Source organism: Vanellus vanellus, assembly GCF_965231255.1.
Source record: "Vanellus vanellus genome assembly, chromosome: 2".
Classification (NCBI taxonomy): Eukaryota; Metazoa; Chordata; class Aves; order Charadriiformes; family Charadriidae; genus Vanellus; species Vanellus vanellus.
In genome coordinates, this window is record NC_138906.1 from 70,709,582 (window position 1) to 70,732,857 (window position 23,276).

The window sequence follows — 23,276 nt, forward strand, 5'->3', positions numbered from 1 at the left end:
AGCAGTTAGAAAACTGGATATCTAGTTCATTTCAAGCAACAGCAGTTAGTCTAAAATTAAACATTTTCTATAAGGACAGAGAAATAAGGCTGTAGAGTAGTCTTATATTTTTCCTATTAAAAAAAGAAAGAGAAAGTCATAGTTCTTAAAATAGCAATAAATTGCATCCTGACCACTATGTCCTGATGATCATGAGCACACTTCCCGGTATCTAAGGTCTGGACTGAGTCACAGGTACCGCTGAGCATATAATCACCTAAAGGTCTTAGCAGAGCTGGACTCAACTCCCACTCAAACGGGAAGGAGCTTGGAGCCGAAAGCACTCTGTGAGCTTGACTAGTCTTCACGGTCACCGAACCGCAAGCATTAAATCTGCTCACTGATCCGATGTTACAGAGAGGCAAGATTTCCTGGCCTCACATTGTAACGTGAACTTGCTTTATAAAAGAAAATACATTTACTTAAAACTGTTCTCATTATTTAAAATTCTCTGATGTTGTTTTTAAAAAAAAGGACCAAAGCTTCAAAATAACCACACACAAACCAGCCTGCCTACAGTAACCATTTTTGTTCATGCTGCTGTATTTTAAGTTGATGATTAAGCCATAAAACACCTGCAGTTTTAGCACCAATATCTAAGCCTCGCTTTGAATAAAGCAAGCACAGAGGACAGGTCTTTGCACATGATGTTTCAACAGCTGTAATGTCTGCTAAATTTTAATAAGCACTGAAAAGGCCCAACCTTAATTGACAAATTTACCTTCGGTAATAGTGGTCAAAACATTCGTTGCAGAAGTGTTCCCCACAGGAAAGATGATACCATCTAGACGTATACCCATTTTTAGCACATCTGTAATGCAGGAGACATAGAAATAGTTTTATGGTACAGTTAGAATTCTAAATAGAATCTATTGACAGTAGCACATTCTAGACTGTGAACAAAATATTCAGGATGAGCCAGGGCTTTATGTGACATTCACGAAGGCTGACTTGCACAAGGCTCTACAGTCATACAAATAACAATAAGATCCTTTCAATTGTCTTAAACATTTCCAGTTTCCAAACTAAGCAACACCAGATGCAAAGGAGGCAAAACGTACACAATGCGCAGTTTTTATAGTTGGTCTGGATTCCAGCAACCTCCCGCTAACAATGGTCAACTGAGCTGGTCTTTAGTACACTTAAAGCAGACGTTTCCTGAACATTAAATGCATTTGATCTTACAATATGAGCTGTGACACACTAAGCATTTTGCAAATGTATATGAAGGTGAAGTCCCTCTCCAAAGGTACTTACAGTTCCTTTACTTTGTTCCATTTTTCCTGTTATTAGTGCAGGGGTGGGAAGGATCCTTTAAATTAGTATTTTTCTTGTACGCATGATCAGTTGATTCATAAATCATTACAACATCCCATCCCCAGAACAACTGACAAAACTATAAAGGCAAATCTGAACGCAAAACAGATGTTGCCTATTTTTTTCACGTGACTGAGCTGACTGCGATTTTAACCCAATGGGAGAAAACCCTGAGGAAGCAGTTACACATTCTGGGCATTTATTCTTTATTACTCTTAGACAGAAATATCCATTAGCAAAGATTATATTCTTCAGACAAAGTAATCGCTCTTCACTTATAGAACTCTCATTAAACTCAATGAAACGGTTCCAGATAAATGCACGAGGTAAAAAGCACAAGGTATAAAGCAGTGACTTCAGCTACTAACTGAAATAGCTAGCCATGAAATGATCTCATCGCAAATAAATAATGTTGAAACTATGTTCTTGGGGAGGTGGGGGGTGGGAATGAAAATATTAAAATAACAATTCAAAAAGATGACTAAGCAGTATCTATTGTTTCCTTAATAAAAAACATAGTATCACCAATGGTGATCTCTCGGGTGCTCATTTCCCCTACAAGTCTCTTAGGCCGCTGCCAAAACACTTGGCTTTCCGATGACAACATCCAGAAAACATTGACCTCCTGCCACTGAAGAAAAATCCACATAAGTGACTAAATGAAGCACAGAATTATTTTATATCATTGGAAAATAAATAAAACAAGGAAAGTTTGTCTCAATTAACCAGGGAGGGAGGCATGCTATGTAATTACAGTCTGCCTGCTGCATAATGAGTTCTAACGTGTTGCTTATTATAGATACCTCTTGCCAGCATCGTGCGTTCAGTACCTCCGGGGTCAGAATGCAAAAGTACACATGCAAGTACACAGAAAGCCACAAAAAACTCGAGAACAAAGAGTTGAAATAAGTACGACTGTCTCCCAAGACCTAAAATCTCAAGGTCAGAATCTCACCTCAGACTGCAAAGCATTCCAACGGAAGAGTGGTAAAGACTTTCTGCAGTAAATGACGGTTTCATTTTCCATCTTGAAAGCAAGTTTAGCTTCCTCAGATTACACTAATATGCTCTCAGTTTCACAGAAGCAAGAAGTGTTCCAGAAGACACCATTAATAACATAAATAAGCATATTCTAAAGATATTCTATATCTGAATTAGCAACTTGCAGAGTAGAAAGTTATCCACAGCAGGAATAACTTGTGACACTTTCCTGGCATCTTAAGACTTATATTAGTACCTTTCAATTCTCCCTCTACGTTTAGAAATGAAGGGTTTTACCAGAATATAATTACAATCGTAAACTTCAGCTGCAAGTTTAGGAAAGTCCATGGAAAATGCAAATAAAAAGAAACAAACCTTTCAGCTGCACTGGCAAAGCAAACAGGACATGTTGCAGTGCATCCAGCTTTTTCACACTTTCTATATTTCTTTTCTGATGCTTCATCATCATCATCTGCTGCTTCAGCCGCTTTCTTCTTCACCTAATAAAGAATAGCTGAAATCTGACCAGAAATGACACAAATGCATCTTCTACAAAATGGCATTCAGACAGTTTTGCAGCTTGAGGGTAGCATCAAATGGTTAAAATGGTAGTAATGAAAATTTTTGTATCCATTGTAAAATAGCTGCAGCGTGAAACAGCTGTCAAAGTAGGTCAGTTTTTCTACAAAAAAAAAAAAAACAAACCCAAACCACCAAACAGTAAGGCTGGAAATATCATTTAAAACTAAAAATGTCTTGCTTTAGTATAATTGATGCCACTGAAGAAATTATAAGCAAAGCTTCCAATGTAAAACATATTTTAAGCTCCATCACATGCTAATGAGTCAAGCCTCATGCATTCATTCTATTTCTATTTGTATTTTTAACGCTTTAAGTATTTACAGGTTATATCGAGGATTTGTCTTTTCTGAATATTGTTGATAAATGAGACACTTTGCCTACTTATTCACAGAATTAACCAATTCTCCCTCTCTCTGGATAAGTCCAGTTATGCACAATGGAGCCCACTTTCTTTATAACTGTCAACAGAAAATAAAAAATATCAGAGTATGAACCCATGTGGTTTTAAATTATTATAAATACCTGTCTTCCAGAACTCCTCAGAGGAAGGTTGTCTGGAGACTGGTCTGAAGAACATGCCTTTTTTTTCGTTCGTACCCTTCCAGTTGACATTGTATTATTAGATCTGCAAAAAAAGGTCGGCAGTAGTTAAGAAAAAAAATTAAATTGCTTGACTTTGCAGCACTGTCTAATCACCTGGGCAGTATAACCACTCATAATACTACTTTTGTCAGAGCTACCTAGGTAAGAATCTGTTTAGCTTGACTATTAATTCAGGAGGAAAATGAGCATGAGGCATTATGGGAAAGGAATGATACTACTATTTTAAACTAAATTCGGAGTTAAGATTAGATCCTTGAGCACATCTTGACAGGCTGTTCCTGATCAGCATACCCTGGATTTCTATAATCTGATTTGCATTACGTGAAGACCTGGACTGGAATTTGGGTTGGCAAAGTGAAGAGACATCAGCTCATAATGCAGGCATTGAAATACCACTCTGAGAAACGCTCGTCCTGCTAACTACCGATTTATTGGTAGCAAGAGATTTGCACTGTAAAGCACTTTTCCAAACAGTGTACTGTTTAATACTGTTTAATACCAGGTGAACAACCAGTTCCAAGACCTGCACACCCTCCTATGAAAGTACGTCGGAATTTAAAGTCTAAACTGCAGTTGCGTTGCAATTATAGGTGATCAGAATATTACACACTTTGTTGTTAAGCTTACTATAGGAGCAAAGATTTATGCCACAAGAGAGCTCTATAGCTGTCTCTGACTACATCGGTGGGAACACGGAAAAGACCACAGTTTATCACATAAGCTGGAAAGCACAGAGTGTGAGAAAGCATGCCACAGAAATATGAAAGCGTATTTAAAATGGTATTATCAAAGGCATTCTTTTCACAGGGAGTAGAACACGAATAAATAGAGCCTAGAGGAAGAATTACATCTAAATGTGCTCCACCACACACAGAAAGGAAGTGGAAATAAAACCCTTATATTACAGCACTGCATCATGAACGTTGTCTTGTTGTACTAGGGATCGGTTTGTAATTATATATTTTTTTAAATATATTTGAGACTTCTCAGTTCTCTCTGTTCCAGGCTGCATCTTCCTTGTTCAAGATGACAGTGATGGACACGGCTGTAGTAGTTTTGTTCTGCTAAAAGTAAAGGTAACAGGAGGAGAGAATGGGCATTTTTACAAAGTTTCAAATGAAGGTGATGCAAATCAAGTAAATCGGTGCTTTATTCTCCTCTCAAGATAGAAGAAATTGATTTGGGAGGGGAAGGAAAATCATACTATGATATCCACCTACGTGAAAAATCAGTTCAGACAACCCAATACTGTCTTTTTTGGATGCAATCCCCCCCAGTTATAACTAGAGGGAGGAAAAAAGAACCAAGTCAATCTTTATTACCTAAAAAAAAAAAAAAAAAGCATGACTCCACCGTAACTTACCACTGTGCATAAGGTTGGAGAGTAGAGAAAGAAAAACCAACCAGTTTCGTTTACATGAGATTTCCCTAAACTACTGTGTAACGCCCTAGAAAATGGTGGCTTTTTTTACCCCCCCCAGGAGCATTCCTTCAGGATCAGTGGCACAACAATATCTCTTTCTGTCACCTTAGCTTCTGACGCGAGATAATCGTTCCTACGTGCTGCTGCCTTTACAGTCGGAGGCCATGGACTACCTTAGCACCGAGCAAGGCGCCAGGCGGCTCATTTTGGTGACTACCAGGTGATCACAGCCCGCTGCCGCTGCCAGGCCCTTCATCCAAGAAGGTAAAAGGACACGCGGCTGTTCTATCGCGTATGTGGGGTTAGAAAAAGAAAAGGCGGCAGTTATCGTTTACTAAGAAGGCCGGCAGAAATATTTAGGATTTAGAGAGGCCTCCCGTTTCAAAAGGCAGAGGCCAGTCGTACAGAATCACAAACATATTTTTTGCTGTAAGCACTACGGGAGGGAGGTGGGGAGAAAGAGATCAGCTTATGCATAAAACTGCAAGCGAGGCCATTGCTTCCAGTCGGATGCCACTTTGTCACCACTTCCCCTCCCAAAACAAACACCACTCCCCACCCACCCCCAAACCCCACAAATTTTTAAAGAACAAGCAAACATCGCTTACTTTACTAAGCTTTACATGACTCTGCATCCTAGAAACCTCATCTTATTGGCTGAGAAAATAAGCCCTTTAAAAGGAGAGAGAGAGAGAGAGAGAGAGGTGCGTAATACGCTGTCACATTCTATAACATTTCATCCGTCGGTAACGTGTGCGGCCTATATGGGAAAGCTTTGTGGGGTTTACCTGGACAGTTGACAGCAAGTTTGTCTTTGGGGGGAAAAAAAAAAATAAATTTAAAAAAAAAAAAAAAAAAAGAAACCGGCACACACGCTGACAGAGAAGGAGGATACAGAGAGCAGCCGGATAAAGAAGGGGAGCTGGGACCTGGGGGTGCGCACACACCTCCACAACTCAGCCCCCGCCGGCCGAGGCTGACAGCCGCCCGCCCCCCACGTCCGTCCCGTCCGCCCCCGTCCCCCCCCGCCCCGGGTCTGGCTGTCGCCGGGCCGGCGCTCAGCGGGGGCCGCGGCTGTGACAGCTGGCGGGCGGGGACGGCGGGAGCGGGGTCCCGAGGGGGAGTCCCCGCGGGAGGGGCTGTCCCCGGAGGGGATGTCACCGGAGAGGAGCCGGAGGAGCCCCCGGGGGGGAGGGGGGTGTCCCCCAGGGGGAGCCGCCTGGCACTCACCTCGGGGGCCGGGTCACTCGGGGACCGGAGACCACATTCACGCGTGTCCGCGCCGCCTCCTGCTAGAACTGCAGCGGGGGAGAAAAGGGGGAAAGAAGGAGGAAGGAAGGGAGGTGAGGACGGGGGCAGCGATCGCACCTGCCCCGCCGCCCGGGGATAAGGGGGTCGGCGGCCCCCCCGGCGGGCGCTGCAACCGGGAGAAGGGGGTCACTCACCGCCGCCATCCCCACCGCCATCCTCCTCCTCCTCCTCCTCCCCGGTGCCGTGCACCCTCAGCCCGCCTCCTCCTGCCGCCGCTTCCGCTCTCCGCGGTGCGTAGCGAAGGGGGGGGGGGGGGGGGGAGGAACGGGGAGGCGCCGCCCCGTCCCTGCAGACCCCCGAGGGACCCGCCGCCGCGCAGGTACCCGCCGCCGCCGGGGCTGGGGGGGGGGGGGCGAGCGGTAAGGGAGAGGGGGGGAGAGGGGAGGGGGGGTGTTAAGCCCCGCCGGGTCCTTCCGGGTCCCCTTCGCCCCGAGCCCCTTCTCGCCCCCGAGGTCTGCCCACGGGTTTCACGCGAGACCGGGAGAAGTGTCGGCATCCACCTGGCTGACTTACCGGCTTGGGCCCGCGGGTTGCGCCCGTGTGTGCTGTGTCTGTGTGTCCGTCCGTCCGTGTCCCCCGGGGCAATGGGGCCGGGCAGCCTCTGGGTGGCTTCCAGATGTGTACTAAACGGGAGGTCACCGGCGTTTCCGCAGCGTTTCCACTGGGTGCGTTTGAGGAGGCTTCACCTCGGGGGGGGGTGGGGGGGGGTGGAGGAAGGTTTGGGCGAAGCCACCCATAGCAAAGAGTCTCCTCTGACTTTCAGTACAGCTACATTTAAATAGTCGTTAAAGTATAATCTCTTAAACTGTACTAGATTTTTATTTGATTCTAGGAAGTAAGAGGCAGTTCCAAACTATTCGTTGGGTGGGGGTAAATTCTTCCCTCTTTTTCCACAGCTGCCAGCGCTGCCTGGGAACGATGGACGGCTCAGCAGATGCGTGTGGGGTCCCGGAAGGCACTGAGATCGGGTCACAGAAAGACAGAGTGGTGACTGAGGAGGAATGGCTGCGAAAATGGGAAATGGGTAACATTGGATTTCACAAGGAACAAGGGCATCCGTACGTGACTTTACCCTTCTGCCTAAGCTGTTTTAAAAAAACACTGTGAGGTGAATGCCTTGACTCCGCCAAAAAACTCTTTAACAGAAAATGCAGAAAATGGAGCATTTACAAAAGGAAAAATCTTTTACGCAGCTTGAAAATAAAATAAATATTTTTGTGGCCTACATTTGTCAAAAAAAGGGCAGAGAAAAGAGAGGATTGGATTGAATTTAGAACTTTTAAACCGGGTTTTAAACTATAAAGCTTGGATAACTTGACTAAAAATCTTAAATTTTCTGATGCAGAAGCTCTGCGCTGCTGTTCGTAAGCTATGAAACTGGGGCCTAAAACAATATGCAGAGGGCATGGGAGCAATTACTGTGCACTGGAAGACAGGGGCCTAGGAGAGAAAACCTAATTGTATAGTCTTGCAACCAAGGAAGGTTACATTTAAGACGTGTATAAGTGATTTGATTGATACAGAAGTTTAATAATCATTCTAAGTTGTCTATTGTGGCCCTCTTAGAGGTGGGTTGTTTGGTTTGTTTACTTGACAGGACAAACAGAAAACAGAACAAAGAGAAATATGTGTTATTTTCTCACAGAAATTAAATTTACTTTCTTTCTAAGTAAATGGAAAGAGAATGGTTTTCTTTTATGTTTTTATTTCTAATGGTACCAAGCAGGTTGAACTAAGAACCTGTGTTCCATCATGGAGTTTGTGTTACCTGGCATAGGATGCAGCGCTTGGCTTTTAGTGTGCCGGCACAAATACTCGCAGTGTGAAGTAAAACATCTCTGTTCTTCTGCAGGCTCCTACACAAGTATCTGGACGTTCTTTTAAATGGCAGGAGCGAACTGAGGATTTTTTTCCCACTTTGTGGTAAAGCAGTAGAGATGAAATGGTAAAGCGTGGATTATAAGAGCAAAAATCTTATTTGATGTGGGGAGGGAGGGAGGGAGAAGGGGAATTCCCAACCTTACATTGGCCAATGGAAATGTGCCGCATCTCTGCTGGTAGGAGAGCAGCGTCACTGGAGGCTGAAGGGAGGAGGAAGTTTGGTTTCATTTCCTGGCATTTTGTATAGGAGCATAAATGGGATGGATAAGGACTAACCTGAAAGTCCTCCTGCTTGTCCCGAGCTCAGCTTGGGGAATGCTGAATTTGTGATGGACAGAGCGACTGAGGCTATACCCTTACCACTGCATCTTTTGGTGGCAATGCCGCCTTAAATTGCCCGCAATGAGGTCGGTTGTGCCAGAGCACATTCTCAAGGGGTCATGTAGCATGTCACACTGGGAACTTAAATGGTTTGGGTTAAATATAACTTCCTCTTTTTTACGTTTATTATTTTAGTTTTACTTTTTTAGATGGGTTGTATTTATCACTAGGAGCTGTATAAGCCAGTGTTTCTTCTTGGAGGGGTCACACAGAAAAAAAAAAAAAAAAAAACCAACCCTGACTGAACTGCATCCTCAAGGAATCGAGTTAGTCGCAGTTACCGGCTTTTATCATGGTAACCCCCTGACCAGGCTGACCGCAGGCTCTGACGCACGTTGCCCTTGCGTGGAGCTGCAGCAGCAGCAAGGAGGGTACGGCAGACTGCTGCCTGGTACTGCCGCCCCGCGGGGGCAGCTGGGGGCACCTCCGCGGCCTCAGCCGCTGCAGTTCAGGGCAGAACCTACTTCTGTCAACCGAAACGGACGGTTTTCTCCGTGTAATCACCTTTGTTTTCATGGAGTTCATAGAAATAAATGAATAATCCGTTGAATCTAAATAAAGCCCTCCATCAACTGTACACTGAGTGGTGCCAATTTAAGCTCAGATCGTGGAGGGGAGGCGTTCAGTAGAATGTGAATGCTCCGGAAAGTCAGGATTAGACATCCCAGCGTGTCCTACAGCCAGGGTTTCTCTAATGAATAAATGCTGCATGGGAGATACGCGTTTGGTAAGGCCCAACCTGTGGGCCTCACGTAAACTCGTCTCCTCGCTCTGCTGCCGGCAGGCTGGCGGACATGGGACACAGCGTGGTTGGTGTGGAGGTCAGCGAGCAAGCACTGAAGGAATTTTTTGTAGAACACAGTCTGCCTTATCGCGAGGAGCCAGTCCCAGAGATTCCAGGAGCAAAAAAGTTGCGGGTATGTTTCCTGCGTTGTCGAATGATCTGGTGTGGTTGATCACGCAATACCGGCACAACTGAGCAAACAAGTCATTCTGCTTTTACGCCTCTGTCCCACTGGTAATCATTCACCTCTCCTGATGAGGTGTGAAAGGAAGCTCTGAGTTGTAATTTTGGACTGAGAACTTCTTCTTTTGAGCTTATTACTTTGGCCTTATTTTCTTATGACATTGAATCACCTGAATGTAAAGTAAATGTATTTGAAAATTGGATAGTTGCATGCCTTGATAGATCGGAACCTCTCTAGAGGGGATCGGAAGAGGTACCTCAGTAAAGAAAAACTAAAAATGTTCCTCACGAGTTTTCCCTATTACACTTAAGTATATTTTTAAAAATAGCACATGTGTGTATTTTAAGGTATAAAGTATAAATATACATTTACAAGCGTATATTTAGGGATAGTTTGCTGATAAGTATTGTTTCCTCTGCTTTTCATTGTAGAATACCTCTGGGAACATTTCTCTGTACTGCTGCAGTATTTATGATTTGTCCAGGTAGGAATACACAGCATGCTCTACAATTTTCTGTAATCAAAGATGTATTAATATTGTCATATTATTTTATTTGAATCGGCCATAAAGATTTGAAACAGGTCTTCTCAAGAAAACTCTTATTAACCTGAATGAGAAATGTGAATAGCTAATCTCCAACAAAAATTAACTGTTGACCATTAGAGAAGGATGCCAACTAAATATCTTTAAATGGGCTTCTTGTTCTAAGCCATCCTATGAAAATTATAGAAAACTTGGTTTGCTTTTACAGTAAAAACAAATTAGGTTTAATATTGTTGATGGATTCTACAAAGCAAAAACTGTAGCACAATCTCTTATTTAGTAGCTTAGTAAAAGTGAAGAGAATATACCAGAGGTGTCTTCTTAGACAGCTTTTCTTTTAACTAAGCACTAAATACATTTTTTCCACAAACTATTGATTAACATATACATAGGTAAGCTGTACCTGTTGATTATACGTGTCCAATGCTTTACTTAACGTACTTTTCTCCATGGGTTTAAAGTACATTGCATCACTCCGGTTTATGTGACCACATACTATGTTGTCAAACACTGCAAACACTCTGCAAGTGTCTTAACAAACACGGCTTGACTTACTAATGTCTTTTGAAGGATTTTTAGTGCTGATACGTCCTTAGTTAAAAGACACAACAGGAAATGCAAAATACTTCAACGCAATCCGCACTGCTGACCTCTGAAAAATGTTTCAACTCATTGTGCTCTGTCGCCTCAGTCGTTGCTTCTCAGATTTTGTGGTGGCTTTGCACCTGACCTTCTGCTCAAGTGTCAGCTGGTGGAGGAATTTTGAAAATTACCCAGCTGTACAGAGACTGCAGGAGGACTTAGGACTCTCTCCAGCCTCTAGCATAGAAGAGTCTGCCTTGGACAGTAACGTGTCTGGCTTATTTATTTGTCCCCAGAAGTTTCCTAGTGGTGTTGGTAACAGGCATATTTAAGTCTGTCCTAAAATGTCCTCAGACCCAGACTGGTGCTGGGGTAGCTGGAGATTGAAGAGCGTGCAAGAAAGCAATGTTGTTTCTGGTTTTGTAATGCATCTTGTAGGAAGCTGAAGGTGCCCAGAGTCCTGCGCTGTAGTTCCCTCCTCTTGCAGTTCTTAGTCAGACATGATTTTCCCTAGATTGTAAGGTTTTGGTGAAGTTTTGTGTGTTTGTTTGCTATTCTTAAAAACAACTGTCAGGAACGAGGTTTTGTTTCATGGCTGTTCAATAAGAAGGAGGAGGTCAAGTCTTAATCTTTAGCTTTTTAGAGCTACTATGTATACAGGTGTAATAGGTAGTTTAGGACACCAAAATATGGTGCTCACTATATGATTTTTTTTTTTATTCTGCATAAACTGGAAAAAAAAGAATATTTATCGCTAGAGTTCAAAATCTTTTAGACAATAGAGCGTTGCTAAGACTTCTGCTGGTGCAGCTGACTGCAGTTGGTTTGAATAATGTATATATAACTAGCCCTGCAAAGTGAGGGCTTTGGAACAGATGGGCTGTATATGAACGTGACTTTGTAGATACTGCCTGGTTTCCTTCCCCGCCTTGCCCCTGCCATGTAGCTACACTTGCTGTGTAGATCCCTATAAATCCGTGCTGTGAGTTGACAAATTGCCCAGGGATTGCTTAAGCTTCTTGTCAGCAATTTTTGAAAAATTTGAGCTCTAAGTTTTGTAGCAAGTAGCGTGGTAAAATCTGTAACTTCCATCATAACATGATGGAATAATACTCTGGAATAAACCAAAAATAAGTAAGTGATGACATTTCCCATGCATATTAGTGGGTCCAGTACATAGTTTGTCATCCACAAAATAAATTGGCAGATACATGTTCTGAGCGCATTGTTCTGTTCTGGGTACAGTTATGGTGCCAGTATGAGCTGTATTCCCTATAGCAGTCAGCAGATGCCTGTGACTAGAAAAATGCACACACTCTTCTAGTTTCTATGTACAGACAATTTGATTAATTATCCAGCAATTATGGAAATTAAACTTATTTCTCTCTTGCTGAGGCTGGCCTGCAAACAAATCCTTTTGATCTCCATTAGCCTAGCATTCATTAGAGGAGAACTCAGATGTGCTCGTGACCTTTGTCAGAATGAGACATTTCAAAGACTCCTGCTAGTTAAAGAATAACAGGAATTACTGCTCTTTGTGGAAACTCTGGGACACATGTAAAACAGTTATATTACACAACCATTCTACCTCCTCATACAATTATGGCTGCAAGACTTTAAAAAAAAAATATTAAAAATTGCGTTAACTAAAACTACTAAACTTAGGCAAAGATAGAAATTCACAACTTTACTCCTTAAATCCAGTGGGATTTCTGCAGATATGTGAATTTCTGCTTTACATGTTAATTTTTATTATTACAGTGTAGTACCTACACTGTGATCTCTCTTGCTACATACCATATAAATGCATAGCAGGAGATAATGTAAGGCTAAAAGATCGGGTAGTGATATAGTGAAAGGTACACCCAAGAGGAGCGCTTCCTAACCCCTTAGCTTCATCCTGACTCCACGTCAGGATGAAAGAGAGCTGTGTACCTTTTTTGACCTTTTCCTCGTGGCTTGGTTATCCTCAGAAGGCAACTGGATGCGCAGACAGGCGGGGAGCACCCAGATGCTCAGCAGGTCCCGAGATCCGGGCACCCAGGAGACCAGGACTGGGGGAAGGCCACAGCATGAGGCTGCCTGCAGCCTGCGATGTCTGTATACCCTGATGAAATCGGTGGGGAGTAAATTACGTGAAACACCTGTATGGAGTCACCGCCACCATTCCAGTTAGACCTGATTAAAGTTGGGAAGAAAAACCAAGTGGAAGAAACTTCAGGAGCTTGCCTAAGGTCACACAGCAGGCTCAGCTATGCAGAGGAGAACAGCCTCCAAGCCTCAGCAGATCAAGTTTGTCACTTGCCCAACTAGATTTTGCTTTGTCCCCCTCATGCCCATTGTATGTTTAACTTGTCTCTTTAAAAATCTCCTTTCATTTAAGAGGCTGGTTATTTAAATTATACGCTTAGCCTTGGCAAACTTTAAAAGAAGTCAGGACTTAAAAGTGTTATCATGTCTCACCACAGTAGAGTGGGAAATACAGGATCAGCTTCTAGGTTAGATGCCAGAGACTTAGCAATGCTGTTGCAATGAAATAAGCAGAAGGCGGGGAGAAGTTGTGGTGGTTGAACCCCAGCTGGCAACTAAACACCACACAGCCGCTTGCCCATTCCACGCCCGCTGGTGGGATGGCAGGGACAATCAGAAGGGTAAAAGGGAGAAAGAAACTTGTGGGTTGAGGTAAAAGCAGTTTAATAATTAAAAATAAATTAAAAGAAAAATTGTAAGAAAAAAAAACAGCAGAGAGAGGAAAATAAAACCCAAGAAAGAAAAGTGGTGAAATCAAAACAATTTCCCACCACCAATCAACCGATGCCCAGCCAGTCCCCAAAGCAGCAGCCCCCCTGTCCATCTCCCACCCCCGAGTTTTATTGCTGAGCATGACATCACATAGTCTGGAATATCCCTTTGGTCAGTTGGGGTCAGCTGTCCTGGCTGTGTCCCTTCGCAATTTTTTGTGCACCTCCAACCTACTTGCAAGTGGGGTGTGGTGAGGAGCAGAAAAGGCCTGGATTCTGTGTAAGCGCTGCTCAGCAGTCACTAAAACATCGGTGTGTTATCAACACTGTTTTCAGCACAAATCCAAATCATAGCCCCATATAAGCTACTATGAAGAAATGTAACTCTACCCCAGCCAAAACCAGTACAGAAGTGAAGAAAGAGGTGAAACAATTGGACTTTGACACCCTCCCAGAAAGGTATTGCACAATTGCATCCCATATTTTTCTAAGTAAACTTATTTCAGACTTTCTTTAAAATCATGCAATTTATGTTTTTACTACCTTACTCTCTCAACTCTTGTTTTAATAATTATCAGAAACAAGGCTCTTCCCTCCCCCCCCAAATATCCTCATCTCTAGTTTCATCCTGACCGCTCTTACAATCCATCAATAAAGGCACTTCCTAGTAGTCTTGGCCATTTGCGGGATTTGGGTGGTCACTGAAGCCACCTGCCAGCATATCCAGGAGCAAAAATAATGTCTGTGGCAGTGGTAGACTGGGGCAAGCAGCAGTGTAACTTGGCTTTTCTAACATTAAACAAATTGCAAGCTGACACTTACTGTCCTGGGCATGTAGCTGGGAATTGAGGTGTCTAAAATTACTGGGTGTGCTGAGTTCAGTGATAGTAAAGCAAGGGGGCACCTTCCGTAACTTATGTTGGAAATCATGCGTGAGTTTTAGAAGGTGGACCAGAACTATTGACGTGCTGAGTGCATGTTAGCACAGCCTCAAGGGTCACGGCAGGGCATGATTGCCAAAACCCCAGATTTGTAGCCCAGTTGTGTTTAAGCTTCCTCCCCGCCTTGTCTCAGCACACCCTAACGAAGGCAAAATGCTGAACGATTCCAGCACGTCTTTGCTATCGCGGCCCGGCCGTGTACCAGGGGGTTTTCTTTGGTTCCAGATCATATTGGTTTGGATCACAGAAATGCCGGACCATAACGAAAAGGTAGTGGGGAATCTGCACAGCTAGCTGGAGAATCCTTGTGTCTTCACAGAGGTATATGAATAAAGATGAAGGTGCCTTTTTTGTATTTTTAAGCCTTTTCCTCATCTCCCTGTAGCTCAATAGTTGGCAAGTTTGATGGGGTTTGGGACAGAGGAGCTCTGGTAGCTGTGAATCCCTGTGACAGACAACGGTTAGTAAATTTTCTTTGTTATTGTCTTTAATGTATGCAGTGACACATGTTTTTCCTCCTGCCACTTGTCGAGGAGTCCTCTTTCATTTAAAGGGGTAACCTACGCAAGTTCTTCTCTACCACAAGCATGAGCTGCAGTTGCAGAGTGCTGTACTCTAAATTTGTGAGCTTCCTTCAGGAAGCCACCATGCCTCTTGGTGGGAAAATATGTGGTTTGTTGCAGCCCAGCAGAAGCAGAGCTGCAAGTCTCATCTGAATTTTATTATTTCCTTTTCACCCCACCTGCTTCTCCTCTCTGTTCTTTTTGCCCTCACTTCCCTTTATTCCAATTTTTTGTTCTTGCCTATAGCCAACCCAAATGTAGTTTGACCCTAGCCTAGGATTTTTATTTTGATACATAATCTTGAATGATTTTAAAAGATCGGTACTGTTTTGCGTGTGGTATTCTAGACTGTGGTAGATGAATACTATGTTTTGTCTGTTAGTTTTGAGATGAATATGCAAAAAAAGATAAATGCTTTTTTATGAGGAGTAAAGTCACCTTTATTTGAGGTGTTTCACGTGTAGCATGAATTTCATGTTCATGAAATTCAAACTAAGCTTTGCTTAGTTTCTGTGCAGTTCAAGTTGTCTCTGCACAGAAATACATTACCTCTTTTGTTGAATGTTTCAAATGCTATGCTTGAATGTCCGTACAGTTCCAAAATAATAAAGTATGACTTTGTTCTTTTAGCTATGTCAGTTTGATGATCACCCTAATGGAGAAAAATTCTTCTTATCTCCTCGTTACGGTTTCATATGATCCAAACAAACACAAAGGTGAGAACTTTGCACTGTTCATGCTTTAACACAAAATGTATATAGATGTGGTAGATATATTAGTGTCTTACCCAGGTTTTTTATCAGCCATAGCTTTGTCATCTGATCACACCAATACAAACTGTGTGTTAAAAATGTTAGATGTTGACCAAGCTTGAGACTAAATTTGCTTTCTCTCTAGCATTCAGACATGCTAAGAGTAAGTGGAGGACAGACACGGTATATTAACAAAGAAATGAAACTGGAAGTGTGGCTATGACAATGAAGCTGGAAGAGTGAACACTTAGCGTAACATCCTGTCTAGCCTAGGGAGCTTGAAGCGCTCCCAAGAACATTGGCTTTGCTCTGTTACCCAATACTTGCAACCCAACATGTTCCCCATCTTGTGACTCTCTCCCATGGTCTGAATATGCTTAGAAGAGGTGAAATTCTTTAAAATCATAAAGTATTTTATTTTATAATTTTAAGTTATTTTATAACTTTTTTTACATACCAAAGTCTGAGGTACTTTTAAAAAAAAATTCGTATTAATACTCAAAAGAAAGAGATTTCTTGCTGCTTTTGGGCTCTTCAGTATAATTATCACTGAAAAAACAGGTCTTGTTGTCATAAGCTATAGTAGTTTAATTCATTGCTCTTCCTCTCACATTATTCAGCTTTTAGCTTTAATTATGCCATTGTAGTATAACGAAATTGTTGGCTGGATTCACGCAGTGCACTGAGAGTGGTTGTATCCACGGCACGTTCATGACTTCTGACAACGTGGCTACCCTGGCTGCAGCCTGGAAATGATGCAGCAGCGAACACCTGAAGCTGTTTGGTGGCCCACCAAGGATGCCACGAGTTCTCGGGGATGGTGTTTTCTGGTTCCTGCAGGTGGTGCTACACACTGGGGCGTGATGGTGGGCCAGGTGCTGTGAGTGATGGGGCTGGCTCTCCTGCTGCAGTGTAAATGTTTGTCTCCATCCCGTGCCTTCTCTCTGATTAGCTTCACCCATTTTCTTTCAGGCCCGCCGTTTTATGTTCCTGAATCTGAAATTAAGAGCTTGTTTGGTAAGTAATATTTCAGCTAACTCGTCAGAATTTCTTCCAAAACACATGAACATGTTTATATGCTTCTACCTCGCCCTGTGACAAGTGATAGAGAGACATTTGCTTCTCATCTAAGGGGTGGAGTCATGGAAAAATAATGGGGAAAATAAATACCATTTAGCCACAGGGATTTTGCTGTAAAGGAAAATTCTCAGCTCTTCAAAAGACATGAAGAAAACCCGAGAGACAGATACTGTATCTTTCCTCCCCTTGGCATCTTTTCCTTCTCCCAGGATTCATACTGCTGCATGCAGTGATCTTGCAGCTGCAGTCTTAGTCCCATTTGATCATTTTGTCTTTCTCTGCACCTCATCACCATCTACCCTGGTTTTAACAGAAGGCCTTTGCATACCAGTTCTACAGTTTCTGCTGTACTTCTGTAGTCTAAGAAGGAAAGTAACATGCCACGCAAAGAAAATGCTGAATGTACAGCTCAAATCCATCAAAATAATGAAACTCGGAATTATGGTGGGAATTTAATTGTAAAAGTTCCTCCTGATATGATTTGATATTGCACTACTTTTAAATGTACAACTGTCTGAGCACCCTGCAGTGTCTGTGTGCAGTGAGTCATTGGCATGGACAGTTGCATCCCAGTGCAAAAGGGACAGATAAGTTTTCCCCAGTGCATTGGTGTCAGTGTGTTAGGGACTGTGAGGAAATCTGTGGATAAGATTTTTTTTTCCTGACAGTTTGCATTTTTCAGTGACTAATTATTCAGTAATTTGCTACTCTTTCCTCCTTTTCAGGCAACCACTGTGAAATTAAGTGTCTTCAAAAACTCGATGACTTCTCAGACAAACACAGGCAATGGGGACTAGATTATTTTCTGGAGGTGCTATACATACTAAAGTTTGTAGCTTGATTAAAACGAATTAAAATAATTTACCTCCCATCTTGCTTTTGTTTTTATCTCACCTTTTAAAACAAATCACGTTTTGGGGCACTCTTAAAGCGGGCTTCAGCATACAGAAAAACACCCGTGGGACATGGCTGACACCCCAGAGGGCCGTGCTGCCATCCAGCGTGACCTGGACAGGCTGGAGAGCTGGGCAGAGAAGAACCTAATGAGGTTCAACAAAAGCAAGTGCAAGGTCCTGCACCTGGGGAGGAAGAATGCTAGGCACCAGTACAGGTTAGGGGCGGACCTGCTGGGAAGTAGCTTGGAGGAGAAGGATCTGGGGGTTGTGGTAGACAGTAAATTATCCATGGCCCAGCAATGTGCCCTTGTTGACAAAAAGGCCAATGGAATCCTGGGCTGCATAGGGAAGAGTGTGGCCAGTAGGTCGAGGGAGGTCATTCTCCCCCTCTACTCTGCACTGGTGAGGCCACAACTGGAATACTGTGTCCAGTTTTGGGCTCCCCAGTTCAAGAGGGACAGGGAACTGCTGGAGCGAGTCCAGCGAAGAGCAACTAAGATGATTAAGGGCTTGGAGCATCTGCCTTATGAGGAAAGGCTGAGAGAGCTGGGCCTCTTTAGCCTGGAGAAGAGAAGGCTGAGGGGAGACCTTATTAATGCTTACAAGTATCTAAAGGGTGGGTTGAAGGAGGATGGAGCCAGGCTCTTTTCAGTGGTTCCAAGTGACAGGACGAGGGGCAATGGGCACAAGTTAGAACACAGGAAGTTCTGTTCAAATACACGGAAACACTTCTTTACGGTGAGGGTGACAGAGCACTGGAACAGGCTGCCCAGGGAGGTTGTGGAGTCCCCTTCCCTGGAGATTTTCAAGACCCTCCTGGATGCAGTCCTGAGTAATGTGCTCTGGGCAATCCTGCTTTAGCAGGGGAGTTGGACTAGATGATCTCTAGAGGTCCCTTCCAACTCTGATAATTCTGTGATTCTGTGACATTTTTCTCCATTTTGCTTCCCAAGTCAGCTCTCCTACGTCTCCAGCTTCCTTCAGCTTACATCTCCCAACTGCCTTCCCTGCCTGGAGATGCGCATAGCTCTTCTGAAACTCCACGCACAAAGAAGCATTTTTGAAGTCTGTCTATTCCTTCCGTATCAATTCAAATCATCAGAGATGGGGGGGGGAAGAAGAAATGTTGCTGTTCCTTTTCGGCCATTGCCGGTCGATGCTGTCCGCATCAGGGGAAGATGTCCCTGTGGCTGCTCGCGAGCGTGACGCTCCCCCCCCCGCAGCCACCACCGGCGCCGGGCGAGAGGGGTCGGAGAAGGCCTGCGGAGGAGCTGCCACACGTTCAAACTCTCCTTTGAGGGTCTTCTATCACTCCTGTGTGGATGCTACCGCAGTTTTTAAAAATGACAAAAATTTGGGGCTCTCAAACTCTTCTCTTGCCCCGGCATTCTCCCCTTGGCAGCTTATTTAAAAAAAAAAAAAATGCAATGTAGCGTATTACATATAATTCGCCAGAAGGCGAGTCAAAGCCACGGGGCTTTTTGTGCCGGGTGACGTCAGCACGGCTGCCCCCACGCGCCTATTTTCGGAGGTGGTGACCGTTTTGGCGGGGGGTGGAGCGGCGCTGAGGCGGCGGGCGGGAGCTGTCGGTCCTCTCCGCCCGCCCTCGTCGTAGCGGGGATGGCGGCGGCGGCGGCGGCGGCGGCGGCGGAGGAAGACGAGGCGGAGCTGAGCCTGCTGGAGTGCCGGGTGTGCTTCGAGCGGTACGGCCCCGGCGGGCAGCGGCGGCCGCGCAACCTGCCCTGCGGCCACGTCCTCTGCCGGGGCTGCGTGGCGGCCTTGGGGGGCCCCGAGGGCCGGCGGCTGGAGTGCCCCTTCTGCCGGCGGGCCTGCGGCTCCGCCGAGACCAGCGACTGCCTGCCGCTGCTGCAGCTGCTGGAGGTGCTGGGCCCCGCCGGCGGCAGCGTCCGCTCGGCCTTGGGGAAGAGTGGAAGGGCGGCCGGGCCGGCCCCTGCGGGCCTCGGGCTGCGGTTGTCGCTGGGGGGCTGGGGGTCGCTGGTGAACCCCACCGGGGTGGCGGCCTGCCGGAGGTCGGGGCGCCTGGCGGTGGCACACGATGGCAAGAAGAGGATCCACGTCTTTGGGCCGAGCGGGGCCTGCCTGCAGCGGTTCGGGGAGCGGGGGGACGCGGGCAACGATATCAAGTACCCGCTTGATGTGACGGTCACCTGGGATGGGCACGTGGTGGTCACCGATGGCGGGGACCGCTCCGTGAAGGCTTTTGATTTTGAGGGAAGGGGGGTCCTGGCTGTCCGGGAAGGTTTCTGCTTGCCGTGGGGCTTGGATGCCACCCCCGAGAGCGAAGTGATCCTGACCGACGCGGAGGCAGGTGCTCTCTACCGCTTGACAGCTGACTTCAAAAGGGGGAAATTAAAGAAGTGTCAGATGATTCGGTCTCAGCTCATCAGCCCAAGAGGGGTTGCGGTCTCCCAGACCTCGGGTGCTGTCGTGGTAATAGAGCACCTTAAAGCCCAAGGACTGAACAACGGCAGCACCCGGGTGAAGATATTCAGTGCAGAGATGGATCTCATCAGCCAGATGGATAGCTTCGGTCTGAACCTTGTTTTCCCCTCCAAAATAAGTACCACAGCTGTGGCCTTTGACAAAGAGGGTCGTGTTATAGTAACAGATGTCTGTAGCCGGGCTGTAATATGCTTAGGGAAACCAGAGGAGTTTCCCATCTTTAACCCTCTAATTAGCCACGGGCTTTCTTATCCCTCAGGACTGACTTACACGGCAAACAATTCTCTTGTCGTCTTAGACAGCGGTGATCATTCAATAAAAATATATAGCTCCACCTGAAAGGGTTTAGATGCTTACTGCTATAGGTTCAAACTGCTTTTTGCCATAAAGCAAGCAAAGTTCTTGTGTTTGTAGGCATGTAGGGAGGAGGTATTTTCTGGGCTTTAAGTGAAATTGCCCTCTCTGACCAGCATGTTGTGCTTCCTGCAAAGCGTACGTCGAATCTCTTTGCCTATGCACAGGAGAAGACCTGGCTGTTGCAAGGCTGTAGTCAACAGTGAATCAACCAAACAAATAATTTGGCATTTTAAAAGTATTCCATACTTTGACAACCAAACGTTTTTGGTACTTTTTGACAAGTAATAATGAAGACATTTGGAATGGAGTAATCAAAGAATGGCACCTGGGAGAGAAAGTGATGGATTGTTTGTTTACCTTTCCCAGCACATAGTTCTCATTGTTCTTTGTAAAGCATAGCTGCACTCATTAAAGTGACAGAGTGGTTTGTTTCCAGGATTTCTGCACCGGAAAGGAGACTGGCTTGATGAAATGACAGGAAAAATGGAAGCTTCAGTTCAAGGTCATCTGAATTCAGCTAAGAACATTGTGATGGAGGAGCTACCACTGATTAGTGAGTTATATGAAGTGAATTGATGCTCAAAGCCTATTTTTTTCCATACTGGGGAAACACACTTCTGGGCGCACTCTTCTCTGTACTAGTTTATTCCCACCTTTATTAGGGTTGTACTGGAGCACTCGGTCTTCCTGTACAGTGCACAAGTCTGTCTCTTCATCTAGTGATAACTTGGTGTGTGGTTGTCAGCATGGGCAGCTTTCCCTAAAAGCCCCTTGGAGTATTTATTTGTGTTTAGACCACAAATACTTTTGCACATATAAAATTGAGTTGGCTGTGCTGCTAACGCAGCTATGCTTGGGAGGTTTCCAATACTACCTTCCCTGAGAAAGGGGGACATAAGCCTCATTTTTTTACTAGCTTCCAGATGAGGTTTTGTTGACTGTGAATACACAGCAAGTTTTCTCCAGTTTATATTTCCTTGCTAGTTTCACTGGGGACACGAGTTCCATTGCCTTATTGCACAGTGGAAATTAAGGTATATCTGAAAAATTTTGAGAGGGATTTAACTCCCCCACTAGAAGTCACTGCTGCAGTTTTAGGCATTTACCAGCTCCTAAAATGATCATTTAGGCAGTTCAGCATTAAAAGGAAGTTAGATATAAATGTAGATGCTCCCTGATGTAGATTAAACAAGTAGGTTAAAATGGCATAAAACTTTTAGGATAATTTCTTTTATTTAGTCAATGAAATAATGAATATTAACTAACAATTTGAAATCTACAGGTGATCTTTCTATCCGTAAATTTTTAATCTCGCTTTTGCTCCGACTTTAGGGCATTTAATAACTGCATGTATTGCTGCACCAGTGATTTACCATTACTTTAAATTGGAGCTGTGGTTTAGCCCTCTAATTCAGACAATGTATTAACCTGTCTTATGTTAACATTTATATAAACAAAACAAATTATTAAATGCAGCTATTTGTAAAGGTTAATTGAACAGTGACTTGCCAATAAAGTGTGATTTGCTTACTCCTGTATTGAATAATTTAGTGAAAACTCCTTGTATCTTTTTATCATGGGCTTCTCTGTTACGATCCAATTTCTCTGTTGCGGTTGCCATGTAGATGGTTTCTTTTTTTATTTGGAGATATACTGCTAAAGTTGTCGTAGGGTAATCTTTTGCTTTTGAAAAATAGAGGAACCTGCACATTTGTTTTTTTCCAGCCTTCTCTACTGCCAGGCTACACGGTAAGTGCCTTTGGTGGGTGGGGCCAGAAATACTCCTTGGCTATGACGGCCCTGAGCGGGAACCCCCTCTTGAGGGGTCAGGAAAGAAATATGCTCAGACAAGCAGCCCCCCTGGCTTATATATTCCTTTCTAGATGCCAAGGAGACGTAGGTCTTTGAAGGATATAAAAACACTTCCTTTGGGGAACTGTTGTGTTTCAAAATGCGCGGAATACCGTGGATGCTGTATTCAGATGTAATTAACGGTTTATTTCAATAGCATGTGTGGGACCTGGACCCTTCCTCTGAACTGTGGGCTGTGAGATTTCATCTCCTCAAACCTTTGTGTGCACCAAGAGCTTGTTTTTGCTACTGCGCTCACGGATGGGCAAGTTTCCTAGCCCCTACTGCCATGTAGGAAATTTTCCAGCAGCTGAAATGCTGATTTTTTTTCAATATTTAACTCATGCTGTTTTAAAATCCACAAAAACTCCCATTGTTGCCCATTCTGCTCCTATCTCCTTTGGTATATGACTAGAAATCCCTTGATGTTTGGGTTTGTGAGCAAAATAAACTTTGTGCCTTTATTCTACCTAGTTTGCCCTATGCCATCTCCTGCAGTCTCTGCTTTACCTACTGACTGAAAGCAAACGTAGACTTTCTCTGTGAATGATGCAGCTGTTTTCCTTTTGCTATAAAGCTTGGTGCTTAGCGTTGTACAATGCTGCATCACAGAAACCAGTACATTCTGTCATAATAAATTTGATGCAGGTGCCTAAATAGAGAAGGCATAAAGAACTGTATAAAACCACTAATTAAAAATTCTGAGTTTTTCAGTGTGTAAGGGAAAATGCAGCAGTAAACCTGAAATCTTTCTTTTGTCACGCAAGAGAATTTAAGAGCTAATGGGAGACAGAGATCCACCAGTATGCTGATAACAAACTAAAAGCCTTTAACATTTTTACCCACTCTTGCCTCTCCCTTTATGCATATATGCACATTTCTCCTATAGCTACTGTAGATACCCGTTGCCTTCAGGGTGATACCTCAATGCCATCTGCTTTTCAGAGGCCCAGGGGACACGTGCTGCTCTTATCCATCTGTGAATCTGTTGCAACCTAGTCACAGATTTCAACAGAACAG

The 23,276-nt window shown here is 44.3% G+C and overlaps 3 protein-coding genes across 3 annotated transcripts in view; 2 read left to right on the forward strand and 1 right to left on the reverse strand.

Annotated features, from left to right (window-relative positions):
• KDM1B (lysine demethylase 1B) overlaps window positions 1-6,993 on the reverse strand; it is a gene marked incomplete at its 5' end in the record, with an annotated part of 26,097 nt that extends 19,104 nt beyond the window's left edge. Inside the window, 6 exon segments of the mRNA XM_082499180.1 lie at window positions 761-850; window positions 2,713-2,837; window positions 3,442-3,544; window positions 6,176-6,180; window positions 6,182-6,362; window positions 6,896-6,993. Of these exon segments, the coding sequence (XP_082355306.1) occupies window positions 761-850; window positions 2,713-2,837; window positions 3,442-3,544; window positions 6,176-6,180; window positions 6,182-6,362; window positions 6,896-6,993 (602 nt within the window).
• Window positions 6,524-17,530, forward strand: TPMT (thiopurine S-methyltransferase; the record flags this gene model as incomplete). Its single annotated transcript, XM_082499417.1, has 9 exons — window positions 6,524-6,575; window positions 7,153-7,314; window positions 8,109-8,201; window positions 9,303-9,435; window positions 9,918-9,970; window positions 14,680-14,754; window positions 15,488-15,573; window positions 16,582-16,626; window positions 17,415-17,530. The coding sequence occupies exons 2-9, from the start codon at window positions 7,175-7,177 to the stop codon at window positions 17,528-17,530; spliced, it is 741 nt and encodes a 246-aa protein (XP_082355543.1). The 5' UTR covers window positions 6,524-6,575; window positions 7,153-7,174.
• Window positions 17,531-19,205: 1,675 nt separating this feature from the next.
• Window positions 19,206-22,087, forward strand: NHLRC1 (NHL repeat containing E3 ubiquitin protein ligase 1; the record flags this gene model as incomplete). Its single annotated transcript, XM_082499181.1, has 1 exon — window positions 19,206-22,087. One exon carries the CDS (start codon window positions 19,206-19,208, stop codon window positions 20,385-20,387), a length of 1,182 nt encoding a protein of 393 aa, XP_082355307.1. The 3' UTR covers window positions 20,388-22,087.
• Window positions 22,088-23,276: the final 1,189 nt, after the last annotated feature.